Genomic DNA, 18,782 nt, shown 5'->3' with positions numbered 1-18,782 from the left:
TGTCCTTGGGCGACTCTTGCAGAAGGGAAGCTCCATCCCCCTTGAATACTGTCAGAGATGGGGCTTCCAAGTCACTGCAAATGGAGGGACTCCTTTACTTCTTTGGGTCACTTATTCAGCCCTTGGCACTGCCTAGCTGATGCTGTGAGCCCCAGCCCTGCACCCTTATCTCTTTACCTTGTCTATTGTATGTCTGCTCAAAGACTTTTCTAGGCACCTGGGGCATGGGAAGTGTTGCTTTAGAGAGCTCACTTGAAGATGTTTCACGTTGTGTAGCTGAAGGCCTCATGGAGGCTAGTCTAGGACATGGCCATGCCCCTGCATCCTCTCCTGCTGCTGCTGTGAGGGTCCAGGAAGGTGTGTGGGGAGAGCAGTGGGTTTTGTGTGGGTGGGGTGGGTTTCCCTCCATGTGCCTTGAGTTCTGCAGGAGTGGCTCAGAGTAACCAGGAAAAATCTCTTTTCTCTAGGGCCTCACATCAAGGCTTTTCCAGATGTTTGTACAGAAACACAGCCTGGTCCTAGAGGCCCAAGAGCAGCACAGCCCATAGCATGGCCTGGGACCTGTAGGAGCTGTGTTACTCTCTCTTCTTTTTCCACATGCTCCAGTTAAATTGACATTTTCTGTCATCACCTTTACAGCACCCTAGCTGGACATTTTAAGTTTCCCCTTTTTGCAGTTTTCCTCCTCCTCTTACCCTTGATTCATAAAGATACTGAGCTGCTGATTTGCCCTTCAGGGAGTTTAAGGCTTATTCCATCTTCCGAAATCTGTCCCTTTAGCCAAGTCTTTAATTCTGTTTCTATCTACGGTTTCCTATCTGTCCGAAAGATTTCTAGAGAGGCTGTCTCTTGTGGAAAGTGAACCTCATTGAAGGCAACTTAGTATAGTGTTGAGGAGTGTAATTATTTTAATGAAACTCTATCATATTTTGTTTCTGTCTTTTTATTTTCTTTTTATGTTTTTGCAATAAAAAAAAAAAGTCCTTGCTTGATGATTTGCAGCTAGTTCTCTAGGTAAAGCAGGATGGAATTGGGACATATGAGCTGTAACACTGAGTTGCAGACTTGAGTGGAATAAGGTTAGCTTTTACCAAGAGTGATGTCAGTCCCAGGTGGCTGAGGAGAGCACTGGCTGTGTTGGGGACATGGGGAGGAAGATTGTCCTCCCAGGGTCTGACCTCCAGGACACTGCTTTTCCTAGATGTCCTGACTTCCCTAGGAGACACTCTGGATGGATCTCAACAGGAGACTGTTGCTGTCACTTCTTCTGAAAGCTCCAAAATAATAATCCTAAAAGAAACCCTCAAAAGTAGGAATTCTTGTGTATTATTGAAGTCTCCATCTTTCAGCTACACTCTTGACACCTCTCCAATTAGACTACAGGATCTGAAGAAAATTACAGTGAGGGGCATGGTTCGTCAGGGCTTTTTTCATTTTAATGAGCCCCACAGTACATGTGGTGCTAAGTTGATGGAACTCAGCTCCTGAGAGGAACCTGAAGAAATATTCCAGCAGTAGAAGTCAGAAGCAAAGCCCAAGTTTTCTCAAGTATTAATGGGTCCCACGGAGGACTGTTATCCACAAAGACTCCCCAGGGGCTAATTAGAGCAGAAAATTGTACTCACGGATTACAGGCAGGCAAAGCAAATGTGCAGACAGCTCTGATTCTCAACCCTTGATGTGTTTTATCAAGCAAAATGCCCGAGCACAGTCATCGGACACCAAATCCCTAGGAAGGGAGATCCTTTCCCTTTCCCATTGCCCATGCCTGTTTCTGGGGCAGCGTGCAGGTGGGGGTGTGCAGTACTAAGTGCAGGACAACCACATGATTCCTCCTGGGCTCCCTGGGCTGCCAGGAGGCAACGAGGCCCCGGTGTCTCCTGGTGGGGCTCAGTGGCAGAGAGAACAGCCATAGCCAAGGAGACACAGACGTCAGTACTGTCAGGGCCCTTCAGCCTTGCCAGGGCCCTTGGCCATTTCCAACTCAGGCCATTCTGTGCTGTCCCACTCCTGTGCCTGTGTCCCTGGAGACTGTAGACTCCCAGCCTGCTTCTCCACTTTGATTTCTCTCCAGATTCTCCCCTCCCTTACTGATATCTCTCAGTCCTCACTGGCTGTTCTTGGAAACGCACAACCATCGGCTGATCACAGACTGTTTCTGGGGACCTTTTGCACCACAGCACTACCCTTGGAGTGATATTTCTTCAGCCTACTGTCCAGTCTGGGCTACTCAAGCTATAGTTTTGTAGCTCTTTCCACTTCCATGCTGCTTCCCACTACCAAGAACTGCTTCTGAAAACCCCAAATGGGGCACACTCGAGGTGAGTTGAGGAGGATAATAACTCCCCTTGTCTGGGTGGCCATGCTCGTCCTAATGCAGCCCCGTAGGCTTTTGGCCTTATTCTGAGGGAGGGAGAATGCACCAATGGCTCCTAGGGCATCCCTCGTAACACTCAGGCCTTCTCCTGGATGAAACCACTCCTGGGTTGGTCAGGTCCCAAACTATCCTGATACACAGGGTTTTTCTTTCCTAGGTGCAGCACTTGCCACTTCTCTTTGTAAGACTTGATGAGGTTTCTGCTGGCTGAATCCTTCCATTTCTCAAGTTCCCCCCAGACTGAGGCTGTCCTGTGGCAGTGTTAATATGTGTCTGTTGATGGCTCCCCCTGACCTGTGGTGCCTCCAGCAAGATAACAAGATGGGCAATGCATTCAGGTGCTTGAACATCCTCTCAGCAGAGAGGTTTTCTGCTTCTCTTCAGCCTGTTTCTCTCTGGCTTCAACTTACAGTCGTTGTCTCTCTTTATCCTGCCACACACTGTTATGCAGAACCTATCTTTACCTTCTTGATGACCTCCTTGTACAGGGAGGTCGTTGTTCTGGGGGCCCAAAATTGGATGCAATATTGCACATTCTGTCTAGAAGGTTCCAAGGAGAAGGAAATAATCACATCCCTTGACCTCCTGGCCATGCTCCTATTCATACAGCCCAGGCTGCTGTTGGCCTTCTCTGCTGCCTGGGCACACACCTGTCTCATACTTTGCCTTCTGTCTGCCCAAATCCTCAGGTCCTTTTCTGCAGAGCTACTCCATGGACACTCAGTCCCCAGCCTGTATCTCTGCAGGATTTTCTTCTGTCCCAAGTGCAGGGACATGGCCCTTGTCCTTGCTGGATTTCATGAGATTCCTGACCTGGCTTTCCTCCTGCCAATCTAGGGCCCTCTCAGTGGCAGCCCTCAAGCATAAGACTGCTCCCCACTCAGGTTGGAGTCATCTACAAGCGTGCTGAAAGTTACCCTCTCCGGGTCATTCATGAAGGTTTAAAACAGGACAGGTTCCAGGAAGGAGCCTGTGTTACTCCATTACTCTTGAACTCTTCAGGAAGAGTACCGTCCTTTCACCAGTATCTTCTGAGCCTCATCATCCAATTATGTGGCCATTTGGTTATCTACGCATTCAGACCATGAAGACCTAATCGGTGTGCAAGTCTTCTGTGGGAGAAACTGTTGCAAGCCTTCCTAAGCTCGAGTTAACTGATGTTCACTGCTCTCTGATGGTTCACCAATACAGTTCTTTTAACTTAGAAGGCCATGCAGTTGGTGATGCATGATTTACCCTTGGTAAACCTATATGGAATGTTCCCAGTCACCTTCTTCTCCTTTATGGGCCCAGAACTGTGATCAGAGAAGACTCACTCCATGACACTCGCCTGATCAAAGTGAGGCTGAACAGCCTATACTTCCCCAGTTTGTCCCTGTGACCTTTGTGGAAGATAGATGCCACTTTGCCTTTCTCCAGACATTGGGGCCTCCTCGAGTCTCCACACCTTTCCAAGATGATAGAAAGTGGCCTTGAAGATAGCTGCCAGCTCTCTCAGCATTCTCAGCTGCAGCCCATCCAATGCCATAGACTTGTGTTCTTGCAAAGAATTCCTGACTCAACTATCAAGCACTCCTGGTCCTTCAGAGGTGCCTCCATTGGGACCCCTCTACCAGCCCTCCTAGTAGGCCCAAGTCTGCTCTCCTGACCGCCAGAGTCTGGAGTCTGCTTCTCCTCTTTACAAGCCTGACACTGAATATCACATCCATGATCAGTTCTTCCCCATTGACAGGTTACAAGGTCAGGAAAATGGCACCTTTGTTGGTATATCTGGCTTAGCTGTGGTAGGAGGTGGTCCTCCACACCCTCCAGAATCCCCCTGGATAGTTTGAATCCTGCTTCACTGCTTTCCCAGTGAGAGTCAGGGAGATTAAAGTCCCCCCATGAGAATCAGGCTCCATGATCCATAGGCTTCCTCAGGGTGCTTCAGAATGTAGCAGTTCTGTCACAGGTTGTGCATCTCTACTTCCTGCTGTTTGCGTGCCAGGCTTTGTGCATTCGTGTATATTTGGAATGTGGAACCTCAGCTGTGGCACCAGGGCTGAGCACAGACTTGTCGCTGTGAAATGTGGTCCCAGAGCCAAGGACACTGTGTATGCAAAGGCCCCGCTTCAGAGCAGAGACATGCTGGCGTAGATGGCAACTGAGGATGTAATGCTGACATGAGGCTTCCGCTAAGAGAGTAAACGCTACAGTACCCAAGGCCAGAGAGAGACAGAACTCGGCCATGCAGTTGTGGCAGAAGAGGTGTTTTGTACCCAAGTTGACTCTGCAGTGTCTTGGGGTCTGTGACAGAAGTGACCAGATCTCCAGGAAGGAGAAGGTGCCACTGAGAAAGTCACTGGGCCTGAACAACCTGCAATGCAGTCACACTGTGGCGGCATCATTAACACAGTCCCTGTTCATGTCTGTGGGAATCAGAAAAAGTTTGGAGACAGGAGAACAACTGGGCTTTGAGAGTGTAGGCAAATATGTGGAGAACATGGTGTGATATGCTGTCCATCTTTGCAGCATGTTTGGCTGTAAATGGGATAGACTGTGTGAAGACAGTGATGGGAACCCACTCTCTGCGGATACGCAGGAAATCCGCGATGCCCTGGAGTGTTTGACAGCAACCACTCCAGAAAGGCATGGAGTTCCTGGAGGTCCTGTGCTGGACCTGCTGGAAACGTGGTGGTTGTGCTGCACACCCCATGCATCTGGCATAGCCCTGAAGGCCTCTTGTCATTGCATTAAATCAAGTGTGAGCACTGAATCACAGGAGCTGTTTGCAATGTTGGGATCTGTATGTGTCCTGGCTTTGGAGTGAGTGGAGCTCTTGCAGTTGTCGGTAGCAAGTGTCATTGCAGATGGCCAAGGAGATTCTCCACTTGGCCCCCAGCTCGTGCTCTGGAAGGATTTGTGTCTCATAGTTACTCTGTCAGAGTAGGCAGACAGACACTGGCACATGTCTTGGATGACCTCTGTTTCTTCCAGTGCCACCAGGTGTTTGTGTGTGAACAACTTTCTCCCACCCTATTTCACCTTTGATTCCAATGGGAGCTTTGAGAAGGAGCTCCCATGCAGACACTCATTTTGTTTACCCCCAAATGTGGGCAAGGGGAATCCCACATCCTATGAGTTCGTGGGTGCACAGGAAGGAACTGAATGCCACTGCACCCCAGGGGCTTCTCAGTGGGCATTAGATGTATTGATGAACTCCTCTAAACAGGTCCCTGAAGCACAGGTAAATGAACTCCCTTCTTCTCCCTGCATCTAGGTGTCCTGCCTTCCTAGGAGATGGGAGCAGGGCCTTCTAGAGTGGGACGTTTCCACCTCTCTTAGATAACCATCCTCTGATGAGACCAGCTGCAAGGCTGGACTCAATCTCTCTCCGCTCTTTCAGGAAGGACCGTTGCTGATTATTTTAGTCTTTTTCAGTGGACTTCATGTGAGCCTGCTGCCTTTCAGGAGCTGTCAATCCTGGAGTCTCAAGGACATCTTGAGTGTGCACAGGGGACAGAGACAGTCATGCTTTCAGCTGGGACTCTGCCTCTGAGCTGCACTTGGCTCCTGTAACCATGGTAGCCCTTGGCAATCTGTCACGTGCTGCAGAGAGACAGCTCTGTCCAGGAGCAGCTCCTCTTAAAAGAGCAGCAAGGCTCAGAGCCAGGTTCTTTCCCTCTCTCTTTAACTGAGAAGTTAAAGACAATTGGGAGTGGGAGGATGACTGAGAGCTCCCTGCAGGGATAAACCTTCACAGCTCCCGACACAGTAAGTCTCTGGCTGCAGGGCAATGCTGCTGTGGTTCCTGGCACGTTCTTCTGCAGCTGGCACCTTCCACAGCTGAAAGGGTCTCTCAGGGTGGCTCTCCCAGCTCCTCCTGTTTGTAGCAGGTGGTGCTTTAGAGCAGGGATTCATTGCTATGTGGTCAGAGGGACAGGGCATCACAGAACGCTGCAGGGGAGTAAAGCCAGGGAATGCACCCATGTCTGCCCAGCGCTGTAATTCAGAGCAGTGTCCCTGTGCCCCGTGGTGCTGTGTGCCTGGGGCAGTGACTGTGCTGCCTGTGAGGGTAACAGAGGTTACCTTAAAGACTGGGGACTCTCCTGAGTCTGTGCTTTCATTTTCCTGTTTGCAGAGTGCTCACAGGGAAGAAATAGGGCAGAGCGAAACAGCTCCCAGGAGGAAAAGCTCCGAGCAGTGAAGATATGCTCAGTGAAGGACAGGAAACTAGAACAAAAAATGCTCTGGGGGGGGGGGGTAATTTGGAGACCTCCCTGTCATCCTCTTCAATTCAATCTCTAAGCAAGCACTGCTGGGTCTCCTCTCCCACCTAGTAGACGTCCGCCCTTACAGCCAGGGGGTCTAGGGCATGACAGTCCTCTTCGCAGCCTGAGCTCCAGCCGAGGAGAGAGGCATCTCTTATTGCAACATGCCCATTTCCCACTGTGTGGCAAAAGGGCTGAGAGCCACTGTCCTGTGATGTTGCCACCTGGGAGGTGGTGTGCACAGCTGGGTGAGGGGAAGTCTTTCCTGAGTGCCCGTCTCTCCCTTACTCTTTGCCTTTTCCTGTGGCAGGAGTGATAGAGCAACTACTCCTTGTTTCCTCACCTCTCCGTGCTGGTCTGGTTTTGCTCTCCTGCTCTCTGGGGCTAAGGAGGGGGTTCAGCTGCAGCTGAGGCAACAACATCACAGTCCCACTACACTGCCTGGAGAAACATTGCAGTTAGTACAGTGATGGGAGGGCAGGGTCCTTCTCAGTTGGAAAGACATGCTTAAGAAGGACTGAATCAACCCCTGCCTTCACTGCACTGTTTCCCTCCCTTGGCAGGTGGGAGCTGGTGTGATTGATCCAGATACAGACACCCAGTTCAAGAGGGTAAAGCCTGGAGAGACGAACCCCTCAGAAGGACATTCTCTTTCAGGCACAGCTGCCATGAGTGCTAAGTTTTTCTCTCGTAAGGATAAAAAGAGAATATTCCCCCTGGGTCGCCAGACCAAATCCCCTTTCCTCAGCTCAGGGCATCTATTCCCAGGTATCTCCACCAAATACACGGGGAAGTCTGACACCTCCATTTACAAATCTCAGTGGCTGATTCTTCTGGAGCTCATGGTCAGAGGCCCCTGCGTTGCTGGGCAACCTCAGCACAAACTGTGGGCCAGGAAAGGAGCTGAACAAGGTAAAGGAGAGAGGTAATGTGGGGATGCTTTGAAGAATGGAGAGGGGTTTGCTCAGAAAAGCCTGTTCTAACTTGTCAATGCCTTTTCCTCCTTGGACAGTGCCCTGAACCGAGACAGAGCAAATGTCCAACAGCAGCTCCCTCAGTGAGTTCCTCCTCCTGGCATTTGCAGACACACAGGACCTGCAGCTCTTGCACTTCTCGCTCTTCCTGGGCATCTACCTGGCTGCCCTCCTGGGCAACAGCCTCATCATCACAGCTGTAGCCTGTGACCACCACCTCCACACCCCCATGTACTTCTTCCTCCTCAACCTCTCCCTCCTCGACCTTGGCACCATCTCCACCACTGTCCCCAAATCCATGGCCAATTCCCTGTGGGACACCAGGGCCATTTCCTACTCAGGATGTGTTGCACAAATGTTTCTATTTCTCTTCTTGTTAGGAGGAGAGTATTGTCTTCTCACAGTCATGGCTTATGAGCGCTACGTTGCCATGTGCACACCTCTACACTATAGCACACTCATGGACAGCAGAGCCTGTGTCAAAATGGCAGCAGCTGCCTGGGCCAGTGGTTTTCTCTATGCTCTCCTGCACACTGCCAACACATTTTCCATACCCCTCTGCCAAGGCCACACAGTGGACCAGTTCTTCTGTGAGATTCCCCACATCCTCAAGCTCTCCTGCTCAGATGCCTACTTCAGGGAAATTTGGCTTCTTATGGTTAGTGCTTTTTTATTCTTTGGGTGTTTCAGTTTCATTGTGGTGTCCTATGTGCAGATCTTCACTGCTGTGCTGAGGATCCCCTCTGAGCAGGGCCAGCACAAAGCCTTTTCCATGTGCCTCCCACACCTGGCCGTGGTCTCCCTATTTGTCAGCACTGGCATTTTTGCCTACCTGAAGCCCCCCTCCCTCTCCTCCCCAGCTCTGGATCTGGTGGTGGCTGTTCTGTACTCGGTGCTGCCTCCAACACTGAATCCCCTCATTACAGCATGAGGAACAAGGAGCTCAAAGATGTCCTGAGGAAACTGATTCAGCGCATCCTAGGTCAGCAGCAATAAGCTGCCCATGCCTCCTCACAAGTGGTTTCTCATTTGTCTCAGACAACTGTTGTGCTCTGGGCATTCTCCCTGTGATAGACATGTTTGTATAGGAGTGTCTGAATTTATCCCACTTCTCCAAAGGCATGACCTCAGTCTGCCTGACCCAGAGGCCTCCTGTGAATGTGTCTGTCCCTGTGTCACAGCTGGCCTCTCTCTAATAAAAGGCAGTGCAGTGCAGTGCTTGAAGGTTGGGCTCTTCTTTTAACACTGGAGCCAAGAATGTCTCAAGGACTTTCACGCTGAAAGACTTTTTTCTCCAGGTGCTGCTTGGGCTCAAGCCAATGAGCACATCGGTGATGTGTTAGGGAATGAGGGCTGGATTCAGTTCTGACTTGTGGGGGGTCAGTGCTCCTGCAGGTGGTGAATGGTCAAGCAGCATCTCCCATATGACAGGGCTGGAGACTGATGCCTGTCCTTCTCAAAGGGAGTTTGGAGCCCCCAGGAGAGCACAGGGTACCTCCAAGGGCACCATGTGCCTCGAGGTGAAGGGAGCTTCACCAGGTCAAGTGGAGTTACTCAAAGGTAGAGGGCAAAACCGATGAATGTCCAGGCTAGTGAGAGCTCTACAATCCCAGAAGAGGCAGTGGGCACTGAGCAAGCACAGAGGAGGGAACTTGGGGAGTTTTTCATACCATCTTCAATCAAAAACCATGGGCTGGGATCTAGAATCATAGAATCATAGAATCAGTAAGGTTGGAAGGGACCTCTGGAGATCATCTAGTCCAACCTCCCTGCTCAGCAGGGTCACCTAGAGCGTGTTAGATAGGGTTGCATCCAGGCAGGCCTTGAATATCTCCAGAGAAGGAGACTCCACAACCTCTCTGGGCAACCTGTTCCAGTGCTCCGTCACTCTCACAGTGAAGAAATTGCCTCTAACGTTCAGGCGATCTGGGACAGAGCCTGAGGCATTTGAAATGCCCTGTGCTTGCTGAGAGCATCCTCCAGAGCCACAGACACTTTGGTGGGAATTGTCAGGTGCAATGATGCCCATCCAACATCCCAGGAATCTCCTGGTCACCAGAACAAGGGACACAGAGTGTCACTGTGCTCTGCCTCCTTCTGTCACGGGGGCCAGTCTCAGCTTGGAGGCTGATGGAGCTGACACATCTCCTTCCCCATGGAGCTGCTGTGCCTGCTGTGGGGCTGAGGCTGTGGAGTGAGTGCCCAGAGCTCTGCAGCCCTCTGTGGCAGGCACCGATGTGGGGCCACCACCGTCCTGGGCTACTTTGCTGAGTGGGCTGTGGAGAGGGTAGGGGAGATGGGGAGAGACGGGGAGAGGCTGGGCTGGGCTGGAAAGGGCCTGAGAGAGGAAAAGTGCCAATGTCAGCTCAGCTGTGTGAGCTGGCAGGGTAAGGACACAGGCTAGGGGTGTTGTGATGTAGAGCCAGGTCTTATGGAGGGGAACCAAGACATGCCTGGTGCAGAGGAGAGGAGGTCGGTCTGTGCTCTTGGTTGCATGGAGCGACCATGGCATGGTGCCCCCAGGCATTTGTCACAGACCGGCCTCTCACATCGGCCATTTCTAGTGCTCCTTACGCATCCCTGGTTTCTGGGTGCATTCTGACGTGTGGCCAGCTCCTTCCTCCTGGGCTCGCTGCCTGTGTCTAGGGGAACAGTCAGCCCATCCTGGCCCCTCTCCTAGCCCGGACCCTGCCAGACCCTAGAGGATGGCTATGTACGATCTCCAGTGTGGGAGAAGGCCTGGGCTGCGCAGGGGCTCGATGCTGGGGAGGCTGCTAAAGCAGGAGGGCTGTGGGTGGATGGGTCATGGAGGGTTGTTATGGGACCCATGACAGGGAGATGCTCTCCCAACCCTGAATGCACCGAACCTTGTGCGGTGCCTACACAGTAGGGCCATGGCACTGTGTGGGGTGCAGGGATGGGGTACAGATGGGAGCCATGATGCTCCTCAGCACTCCATTGCAAAAGAGAACCTCCCAGGAGAGCTCTCCCTGCCCGGCCCCATGAGCTCTTATCCCTGCTCCAGCTGTGCCAGGCAGAGGCTGAGGACCAAGACGTCCCTCAGCAAGACTGTGCCAGACTTGGGAATCTTGCCCTGAGCAGCAGGACAGGCAGAGAACCCTCCTCCTATGTCCCTGTCCTGATGGGAGGTGACGTGAGCCCCAGAGAAACAGGGCACTATTTTTGCGTGTGAGATGAACACCACAGCTGCTGTGCTGCTGTGCAGAAACACCGACCACAACTCCTCACTGCAGCCTCCACTGCCCCTTGCCCCTGTCCTGCTGACCTGCTACCGCCCTTGCATTGTCCCATCTCCCGTCCCCTCTCCCCACACCGCAGGGACCAGCAGTGCAGCAGGAGCTGACACAGCCCTGCAGCTGCTGCCTGGCCCATGGCCCTCCCCACCTCCCCACAAAACATGACATCCATCTTCAAGAAGGACAAGAAAGAGGATCTAGGCAATGACCTGCAGGTCTTGGTGGACATCAAATTGGTGAGAGGTCAACAGGGTGCTCCTGTAGCAAGGATGGCCACCGTTACTCTGGGCTGTACTAGCAAGAGTGCAGACAGCAGGGTGAGTGCAGTGGGACAGACGAAACACTCTGGCAGCCTCAACTAAAGAGAAGCAAAATAAAGAAAGTGCTGAATTAGCAGACTGCCCATCTTGGAGAGAGAGGTATGATAAATAAAGGACCAAAAAGAAAAGAAAAAAGAAAAGAAAATAGAAAAGTGAAGAGGGGAGGGGAGGGGAGGGGAGGGGAGGGGAGGGGAGGGGAGGGGAGAGGAGAGGAGAGGAGAGGAGAGGAGAGGAGAGGAGAGGAGAGGAGAGGAGAGGAGAGGAGAGGAGAGGAGAGGAGAGGAGAGGAGAGGAGAGGAAAAGTATTTTTGCCATGGGCCAAGTGGCCCAAGCCAAATGTGCCCAGACTTGCTCACAGGGGAGAGTGCCAGGGGGACTTCTGATTTATTTGACGTCTGATAGCATGCCCAGAATTATGATTCAGTGATATATCTGTGCAAATCTAACTAAAACTAAGATTGAAGCACTATGACTGATACTCCAGAACATTGATGTGGGAAAAAACAAACAAACAAAAAAAAAACAAAAAACAAACAAAAAAACTCTTTCTATTGTCTTCAGTGGCTGTGGGATGAAGCCTGAGTTTAGTCTGAAAGAGAAAAGATTGGGACTGAATGTCCTGAGGGTGGCTGTAAACTACTTGATGCCCTCTCTCCTCTTCAGTGATACTTGCTAGGGTCACACCTCAGTCAACAATACCTTCTATCTTTTCCCTTGCATAATAAACAAAACTGTGAAGAATTATGATGATCTGTGGAGCCCTTGAAAGAGTAAGTATGTGCGTGAGAGCTCACAGCACCGGTCTGGAAAAGCCAAGTGGCAGTGGCCTGCCCGAGGTGCCAAGGATCCCAAGCCCTGAGCCACAGAGCTGGATACAGGCTCCTCTGCTTGTGCCATGGGCTCCTGACTCACCTCACAGAGTAAGACAAATTTCTGTGGGAGAGGTGGAGGAAGAAAGTAGAAATGAATCAAAACAGGGAGACTCAGGCCAGGGGTCCCACCAGTAAACATCTCTAGCTATGGGTGCATTTACCACCTCTCTGGAAAGGCCATTTCTTCCATGAGCAGCAGAGCCTGAGGGCATGCTCCTGATGGACTCCCATAAGCACTCAAGGTGTTCCCTTCACCCAGCTGGAAGGGCACAGATGGGACCTGGCCCTTTCTGTTCCTCCCAAGCATGTTGTTTGAGGAAGTGCTGGAAGAGCAGGCCTGACGGGATCCTCATGGCACTGCACTGCCTGGGGCTGTGAGAACAGCCCTGCACACACTTCCTAGGCCTGGTGCTTGGGGACAAACAGCCGGCTGTGCTTATGGGAGCATGCCTTCCTGGTGGGCAAGGAGAGCTCAGGCTCCTGTCACCCTGCTGTAGAGGAGCTGGCAGCTCCAAAGACTGAGGGGAGGAGGGACAGGTCCCACCTCTCGTGAGGTGAAGGTGCTGACACGTGCCTGGGGCCAGGTCCCTCCTAAGCCCTTTCCCAGATCCTGGAAAGCCACTGCAGGAGCAAGCAAATCCTGGAGATCACCATTCCCCGGGTTCGTGGGCGTGAATGACATGGTGACCTGTGTGTGAGAACATAACCGGCCAGCACCAGGGACATGGCTGGAGTTTGTACTTGTGAGGTCACCACCACCCAAGCACCTGATAGGCCAGCAGCAGGCACATGGCTCAGATCCATGTTGTGAGGTCACTTCTCTCTGAAGCTGGTGGGCTACAGCAGACTCTTGGTTCATGGAAAATCTTTCTGTTTCCTCTGTATTTGCTACTCAGAGGCCAGGAACAGGCTTATGGCTTTGACACTGATTTTGAGATCGTTTTCCCATCAGCACTTGATACACCAGAAGCAGAGAGAAGACTGAAGTTTGTGCTTGTGAGGTCACTTCTGCCTGAGTGCTGATAGGCCAGCAGTGGGCACATGGCTTCCATTCTGATTGTGAGGTCACTTCTGCCTCAGTACCTGATAGGCCAGCAGGAAGCTCCTGTATCTTCTAGTGATGTCACCTCAGTCTCTGGTGGTGATAGGCCAGAACTACAGGCACATGGCTTGTATGGTCATTGTGAGGTCAGTGCTGCCTGAGTACCTGATAGGCCAAAAGCGGGGACATGGCTCTGATGCTGATTGTGAGGTCACTTCCTGCTCTGCAGCTGATGCGCCAACAGGAGGCCCTTGGTTGCTGTTGGTTTCATGTAAAGTCCCCTCTGCCTCTGCTGCTGACAGGCCAGAAGCAGGTTCATGGCCTCAGTGCAGACCGTGAGGTCACTGCTGCCCGAGTACCGGATAGGCCAGCAGCAGGAACAGCATCAGCAGAGCAGCTGTGAGGTAACTTTAGCCTGAGCAGCTGAGCAGCAGCAACAGGGCTGTGGAATGGCTTGGGAGGATGCTTCTGGCTCTGAAGACAACAGGCCAGAAGGGCTGTTCCCTGCAGGGCTGGGGCTCTCCAGAGAGGCCTGAGCCGCCTCCCAGGCTGTGCTGGGCAGGGGACTTGTGCCAGGTGCCCACTGTCATGGGTCCAGCATGGAGTCCACTGAATGGGCTCATCACTAAGTTCCTTAGCAGGGAACTTAGCAAGTCCCTTAGCAAGCAGGGATTTAGTTGGCCTCTCTGGAACTTTTTGGACACTGAGAGAAAGAGACTACCTCGGTTTTGCAGTTGCAGGATGTGGAGGGTGTTGCAGAGGGTAGGACCCTGGGGCGGAGACCCCATCCTACCGAGCTCCTCTCTAGCAGAATAAGCTGCCTTTGCCCCATCATCCCACAGTTTTAACAGCCACTCTATCAACCCTTCATGGGGCTGCTGCCTGCAGAACCCCTGCACATCCTGCAGCTCTGATACTTTACAATCATGAGTAGTGGTGGCCCCTTGCAAATTGGCTGTATTTGGTCTGGTGAGCTGCTGCTCTGCCAGCGGCCAGGCAGCTGCTTCCCTGTCGGAGGCGGGCTTGCGGAATCATAAGACTACTCAATATGAGCTAGCAATATGATCCATTTATTTCAGCAACTTAACCTGCTTATATACCATCGTATGCTGTTCACACACTCAAGCATCCTGCTGGCTATATCTAATTGGCTTACTACTATAGTTCACGCCACAAAGCTCTGTGCTATTGGCTATCCACATATTCACTGTCCCGTCTCGCCAACCCCTTCATCCTGGTTTTACATAGCATTCATTCTTACTCCCTCATTACTTGTCCTTCAAGGTGTCTCCAAGGTTACTCCATATCAGCAAGTCAGGGTTGCTCATTTGCACGGCCTGATATCCATGCTCGTCCAGCCAATTCTCTACAATTCCCCCGTTTTTCTTTTGAGCAACCCAAACTTGTTGAAGAGCCTTGGAGAACATCCGCTTAACACAACTAAAAGTAATACAGAGGTTGCAGTGGTTTCTACAGGAGCTCCCCAGGGAAATGCTGTGCCCAGCCCCAGCCTCAGCTCCAGTATGAGGGAGGGGAGCTGCTGTCTCCTGTCCCACCCTGGTGGTGCCAGTCCCACCTCAGCTTGCTCCTGATTGTCTCCAGTGCAGTCCTGGAGGGAGATTGAGCTGCCTCAGGCCCTGGGGCATTCTGGTGGCAGAAGAGTTTCACATGGGCACAGCAGCAGCAGTGCCAAGAGCAGAGGAGGAGCAGGGAAACTGGGGTGAAGACTCCTGCCCTTGGCTGCACGGCTGGGGCACTGGACGGGAGATGCGTTTGTGGCTGGCCAGGCTTCAGGTGTGGGGTGGGTGCCAGCTGGAGGGCAGGAGTGCCAGGATTTTCTTGGGCTACAGGGCAGCTGTGACTGTGGTGAAGGCAAGTGGGCAGACCCAGGCATGTACAAATGCAAAGGCCAGGGGTGGAAAGGACAGCGCGGGGCTGCTGAAGGCCCTCTCTTTCCTCCCCATAGGGAAGAGAGTCCCCAGGTGATGCTGGACTCGGCCTTCGCTGATGGGAGAGGAGCACAGGGAGGGTGAAAGAGGCAACCAAAGCCTCTCAGGGTGCATGAGGGAGTTTCCCACGCCCAGGGCTGAGCCAGGGACCTTTGGATCTTCCCCATGACCATCTCCCAGTCGAGCTCATTCTGCTCTGCCCTGGGTGCTCTCCTTGTTCTGCCAGCCATGCCAGAGTGGGATCAAGCTTGGGTCACAGCTTTTCTGGCCAAGGCTTTCCTGACTGTAGTCAGGGGACAGTTCCGAGGTACAGATGAGGAGTTAGGTCAGCAGGAGGAAGACAGTGTCAGATCAAGAGGTGAGAGGAGCAGGGCCAGGTACAGCCATGTCCACAGCATATCTCAGGCATATCACAGCAGCTCCACACCAAGGAGGATGAGGTCCTGCAGTGAGGCCTGGTCTCTCTCTGTCTCCCCTGTTCTGGTGCCCAGCGGATCCTCCTTCCTGTCTGCCTGCAGCCCCTCCATGCCCCCCACCTTGCCACCAAGCACAGCATGAGAGTGCTGGCCCTGCAGCCCCTCGGGCAGCTCCTGCTGCCCGGGGGACACAGCCACCTGTCCTGTGCAGGTGCACAGAGAAACCTGGTTCTTGTTCTCATTTCCTATTTCTGAGTGCTGCCTTGATCTTCTCCTATGACATCCCTGCTCTCCGGAGAGCCTTTCCCCAGGTCAGCATGTCCATGCTGGCCTGGCCATTCCCACATCCCTGCTCTGTGCTCCTGACAAGACCCAAGCTGGCAGTGCTGCTCTGCAGTGCAAGCAGGCTGTGGGGCCTTGGGGCCACATAGTGACTCCTGCCTCAGTTCTGGTCATGCTGGTCAGGTCAGGAAGCAGATTTGGCCAGACAGGGATCACCACTGCCGATTACTGGCGTGTGTCTGTGCTCATGGATTGTGCTCAGAGTGAACCCAGGGCATCTGCAGTGTCAGGAGATGTGTTTGGATGGGCACTAGCTCTAGCCTGTGGTGTTTCACTGAGGGTGCAGGAATCGCTCTCCAGTGACTGTTCCCGGGGCCTCCTTGGTCCTCCCTGTCTCTCCGGGCATTGCAGAGTCCTCATTTCCCCATGCATATCTGGATTTAGTGCCTTACTTTCTGGTCACTCCACTGTGGACCATCCCTCGTTTTGTGAGGCTCCACTCACTGTCCACCCCCAAGAAAACACTCTCCCTGGAGATCCCCTGAGCTCTCCTGGGGCTCAGACTCCCCTCTAGAAGGATGGCCATCTCGCATCAGAACTGCCACCTGTGGGACAGCCCTGGGCAGGCAATTCAGAGTCCATCCCCCATCTCCAATGGTCACTGAGAGGTGAACCCTGAACCCAACCTGCAGTCTGTAGCAGATCAGCCAGGGAATCTGAGCACATCCGCTGGAGGCTATAGAGCTGACAAGCAGAAGAGCAGGCCCTTTTGTTGTGCAATCCCTTGGGCTTATTTTTGACTCAAACTTCTGAAGAAAGGCAGGATTTGAACAGGTCAAAGAGGAGATCCACTTTTATTATGGAAATGTTTTAATATGGAAATGTTATTGTGGAGGCCAAGTCTGGCATAAGGGTGTCCAGTGCCTGGTCCTGCCTGAGCTCACAGAAATGCACAAGGAAGCACCATGTTACAAAGAGCACTTAGGCCATATGCATACATGAGAGCACAGCAGGGCAGTCTAGAAATGAGGAGAGCAGGCCAGAAAAGAGAAGGTGCTGCTGCTGATGGTGGATGCAGGTCCAGGATATGTGCAGGCCTCAAGTGAAGACCACAGCAAGGAAATGCCTGCTGCAGCAGTGTAGAGATGGTCCCGAGGAGCAGAAGGTCTGTTCCAACAGGCTGCATCTAAACTCTCCTCCTCTCCACTCCTGCTCTGCTGTGAGTGCTGGAGCTCTATACAGGGAAGGGACCAGCCATCTGCTGGATCCTCCCTCACAGGAGGTGGGTGTGAGATCACACCCTGACAGCGGCCAGGGGAGCTGAGCTCTCCAAAAGGGCAGGGGACTCAGGACCTCACCTTGTCTGTACTCACCTGAGCCTGACTCTGTCCCCAAGGCTCCCTTGGTGTCAGTGCTGAAAGAGACACTGCAAAGGAAAAATCTCCTCACTGCACTGGGGGGCATCCGAGGGAGCTCACACTAGCAGGCTCCAAAATTCTCCCATCTCTGATGATGAAGGGGGAAGCCTAGCTCACTACTTCAATGTACTCTGTGAGTCATATTCCAGTGAGAGAGAAGTGGCATAAATCAAAACATTTTTCTTTCTTTTCACAAGAAAGTACCAGCAAAAAGTAAGGAAAAAAATGAATCGCACAGATACTTGATGCCAAATGCCATGTGACCATTGAGTGGATGCACATGGGATGGTTATTGGTGCTGACATTGGACCCACTGGATCAGTTTCCTCAGGGCATCCTTGAGCTCCTTGTTCCTCATGCTGTAGATGAGGGGGTTCACTGCTGGAGGAACCACTGAGTACAGGACAGCCACCACCAGATCCAGAGCTGGGGAGGAGAGGGAGGGGGGCTTCAGGTAGGCAAAAAATGCTGTGCTGACAAATAGGGAGACCACGGCCAGGTGTGGGAGGCACATGGAAAAGGCTTTGTGCAGGCCCTGCTCAGAGGGGATCTTCAGCACAACAGTGAAGATCTGCACATAGGACACCACAATGAAAATGAAACACCCAAAGAATAAAAAAGCACTAACCATAAGAAGCCCAACTTCCCTGAGGTAGGAGTCAGAGCAGGAGAGCTTGAGGATGTGGGGAATCTCACAGAAGAACTGGTCCACTGTGTGGCCTTGGCAGAGGGGTATGGAAAATGTGTTGGCAGTGTGCAGGAGAGCATGGAGAAAACCACTGGCCCAGGCAGCTGCTGCCATTTTGACACAGGCTCTGCTGTCCATGAGTGTGCTATAGTGTAGAGGTGTGCAGATGGCAACGTAGCGCTCATAAGCCATGACTGTGAGAAGACAATACTCTCCTCCTAACAAGAAGAGAAATAGAAACATTTGTGCAACACATCCTGTGTAGGAAATGGCCCTGGTGTCCCACAGGGAATTGGCCATGGATTTGGGGACAGTGGTGGAGATGGTGCCAAGGTCGAGGAGGGAGAGGTTGAGGAGGAAGAAGTACATGGGGGTGTGGAGGCAGTGGTCACAGGCTACAGCTGTGATGATGAGGCTGTTGCCCAGGAGGGCAGCCAGGTAGATGCCCAGGAAGAGCGAGAAGTGCAAGAGCTGCAGGTCCTGTGTGTCTGCAAATGCCAGGAGGAGGAACTCACTGAGGGAGCTGCTGTTGGACATTTGTTCACATTAATCACAAGGGCTGTTGAAAGGAGAAAAGACATTAAGAAGTTAGGAGAGACTTTTATAGAACAATAAATAAATAAATAAATAAATAATTTTCTTCTTAACAATCCCATATTGCTTCTCTCTTTATTGGGATGCCCTTTGTGCAGTTCCCTTCCTCCAGCTCTCATTTATGCTGGCTGAGTGCGTCATGAAGAGCAAAGACCTCTGCCCATGGTCCCAAGTGTCTGTCCTACTGTACCTGCAGGGGGTATGTGAGAATTCTGGTGACTCACTCTGACATTAACAATTTCTGTTAAGTGAAATCCATTCCTCTTGTGGAAGGGTTTTGCAGCATCTTCACTCCCAATTCTAAACAATAAGAATTGCAGAAATGTGTTTTGAGGATCTTTTT

At 52.2% G+C, this 18,782-nt stretch overlaps 2 protein-coding genes across 2 annotated transcripts; one reads left to right on the top strand and one right to left on the bottom strand.

Moving 5' to 3' along the window:
- Positions 1 to 7,662: 7,662 nt before the first annotated feature.
- LOC134154324 (olfactory receptor 14A16-like) lies at positions 7,663 to 8,532 on the top strand. Its single transcript, XM_062601076.1, has one exon. It carries the CDS (start codon positions 7,663 to 7,665, stop codon positions 8,530 to 8,532), a length of 870 nt encoding a protein of 289 aa, XP_062457060.1.
- Positions 8,533 to 17,446: 8,914 nt separating this feature from the next.
- LOC134154323 (olfactory receptor 14A16-like) lies at positions 17,447 to 18,382 on the bottom strand. The gene has a single exon (XM_062601075.1). The coding sequence runs from the start codon at positions 18,380 to 18,382 to the stop codon at positions 17,447 to 17,449; it is 936 nt and encodes a 311-aa protein (XP_062457059.1).
- Between the last annotated feature and the right edge of the window lie 400 nt (positions 18,383 to 18,782).

Source organism: Rhea pennata, unplaced genomic scaffold (assembly GCF_028389875.1).
Source record: "Rhea pennata isolate bPtePen1 unplaced genomic scaffold, bPtePen1.pri scaffold_23_2, whole genome shotgun sequence".
Classification (NCBI taxonomy): domain Eukaryota; kingdom Metazoa; phylum Chordata; class Aves; order Rheiformes; family Rheidae; genus Rhea; species Rhea pennata.
Note: the sequence above shows the minus strand (reverse complement) of the source record. Positions and strands in the feature narration are given on the sequence as shown.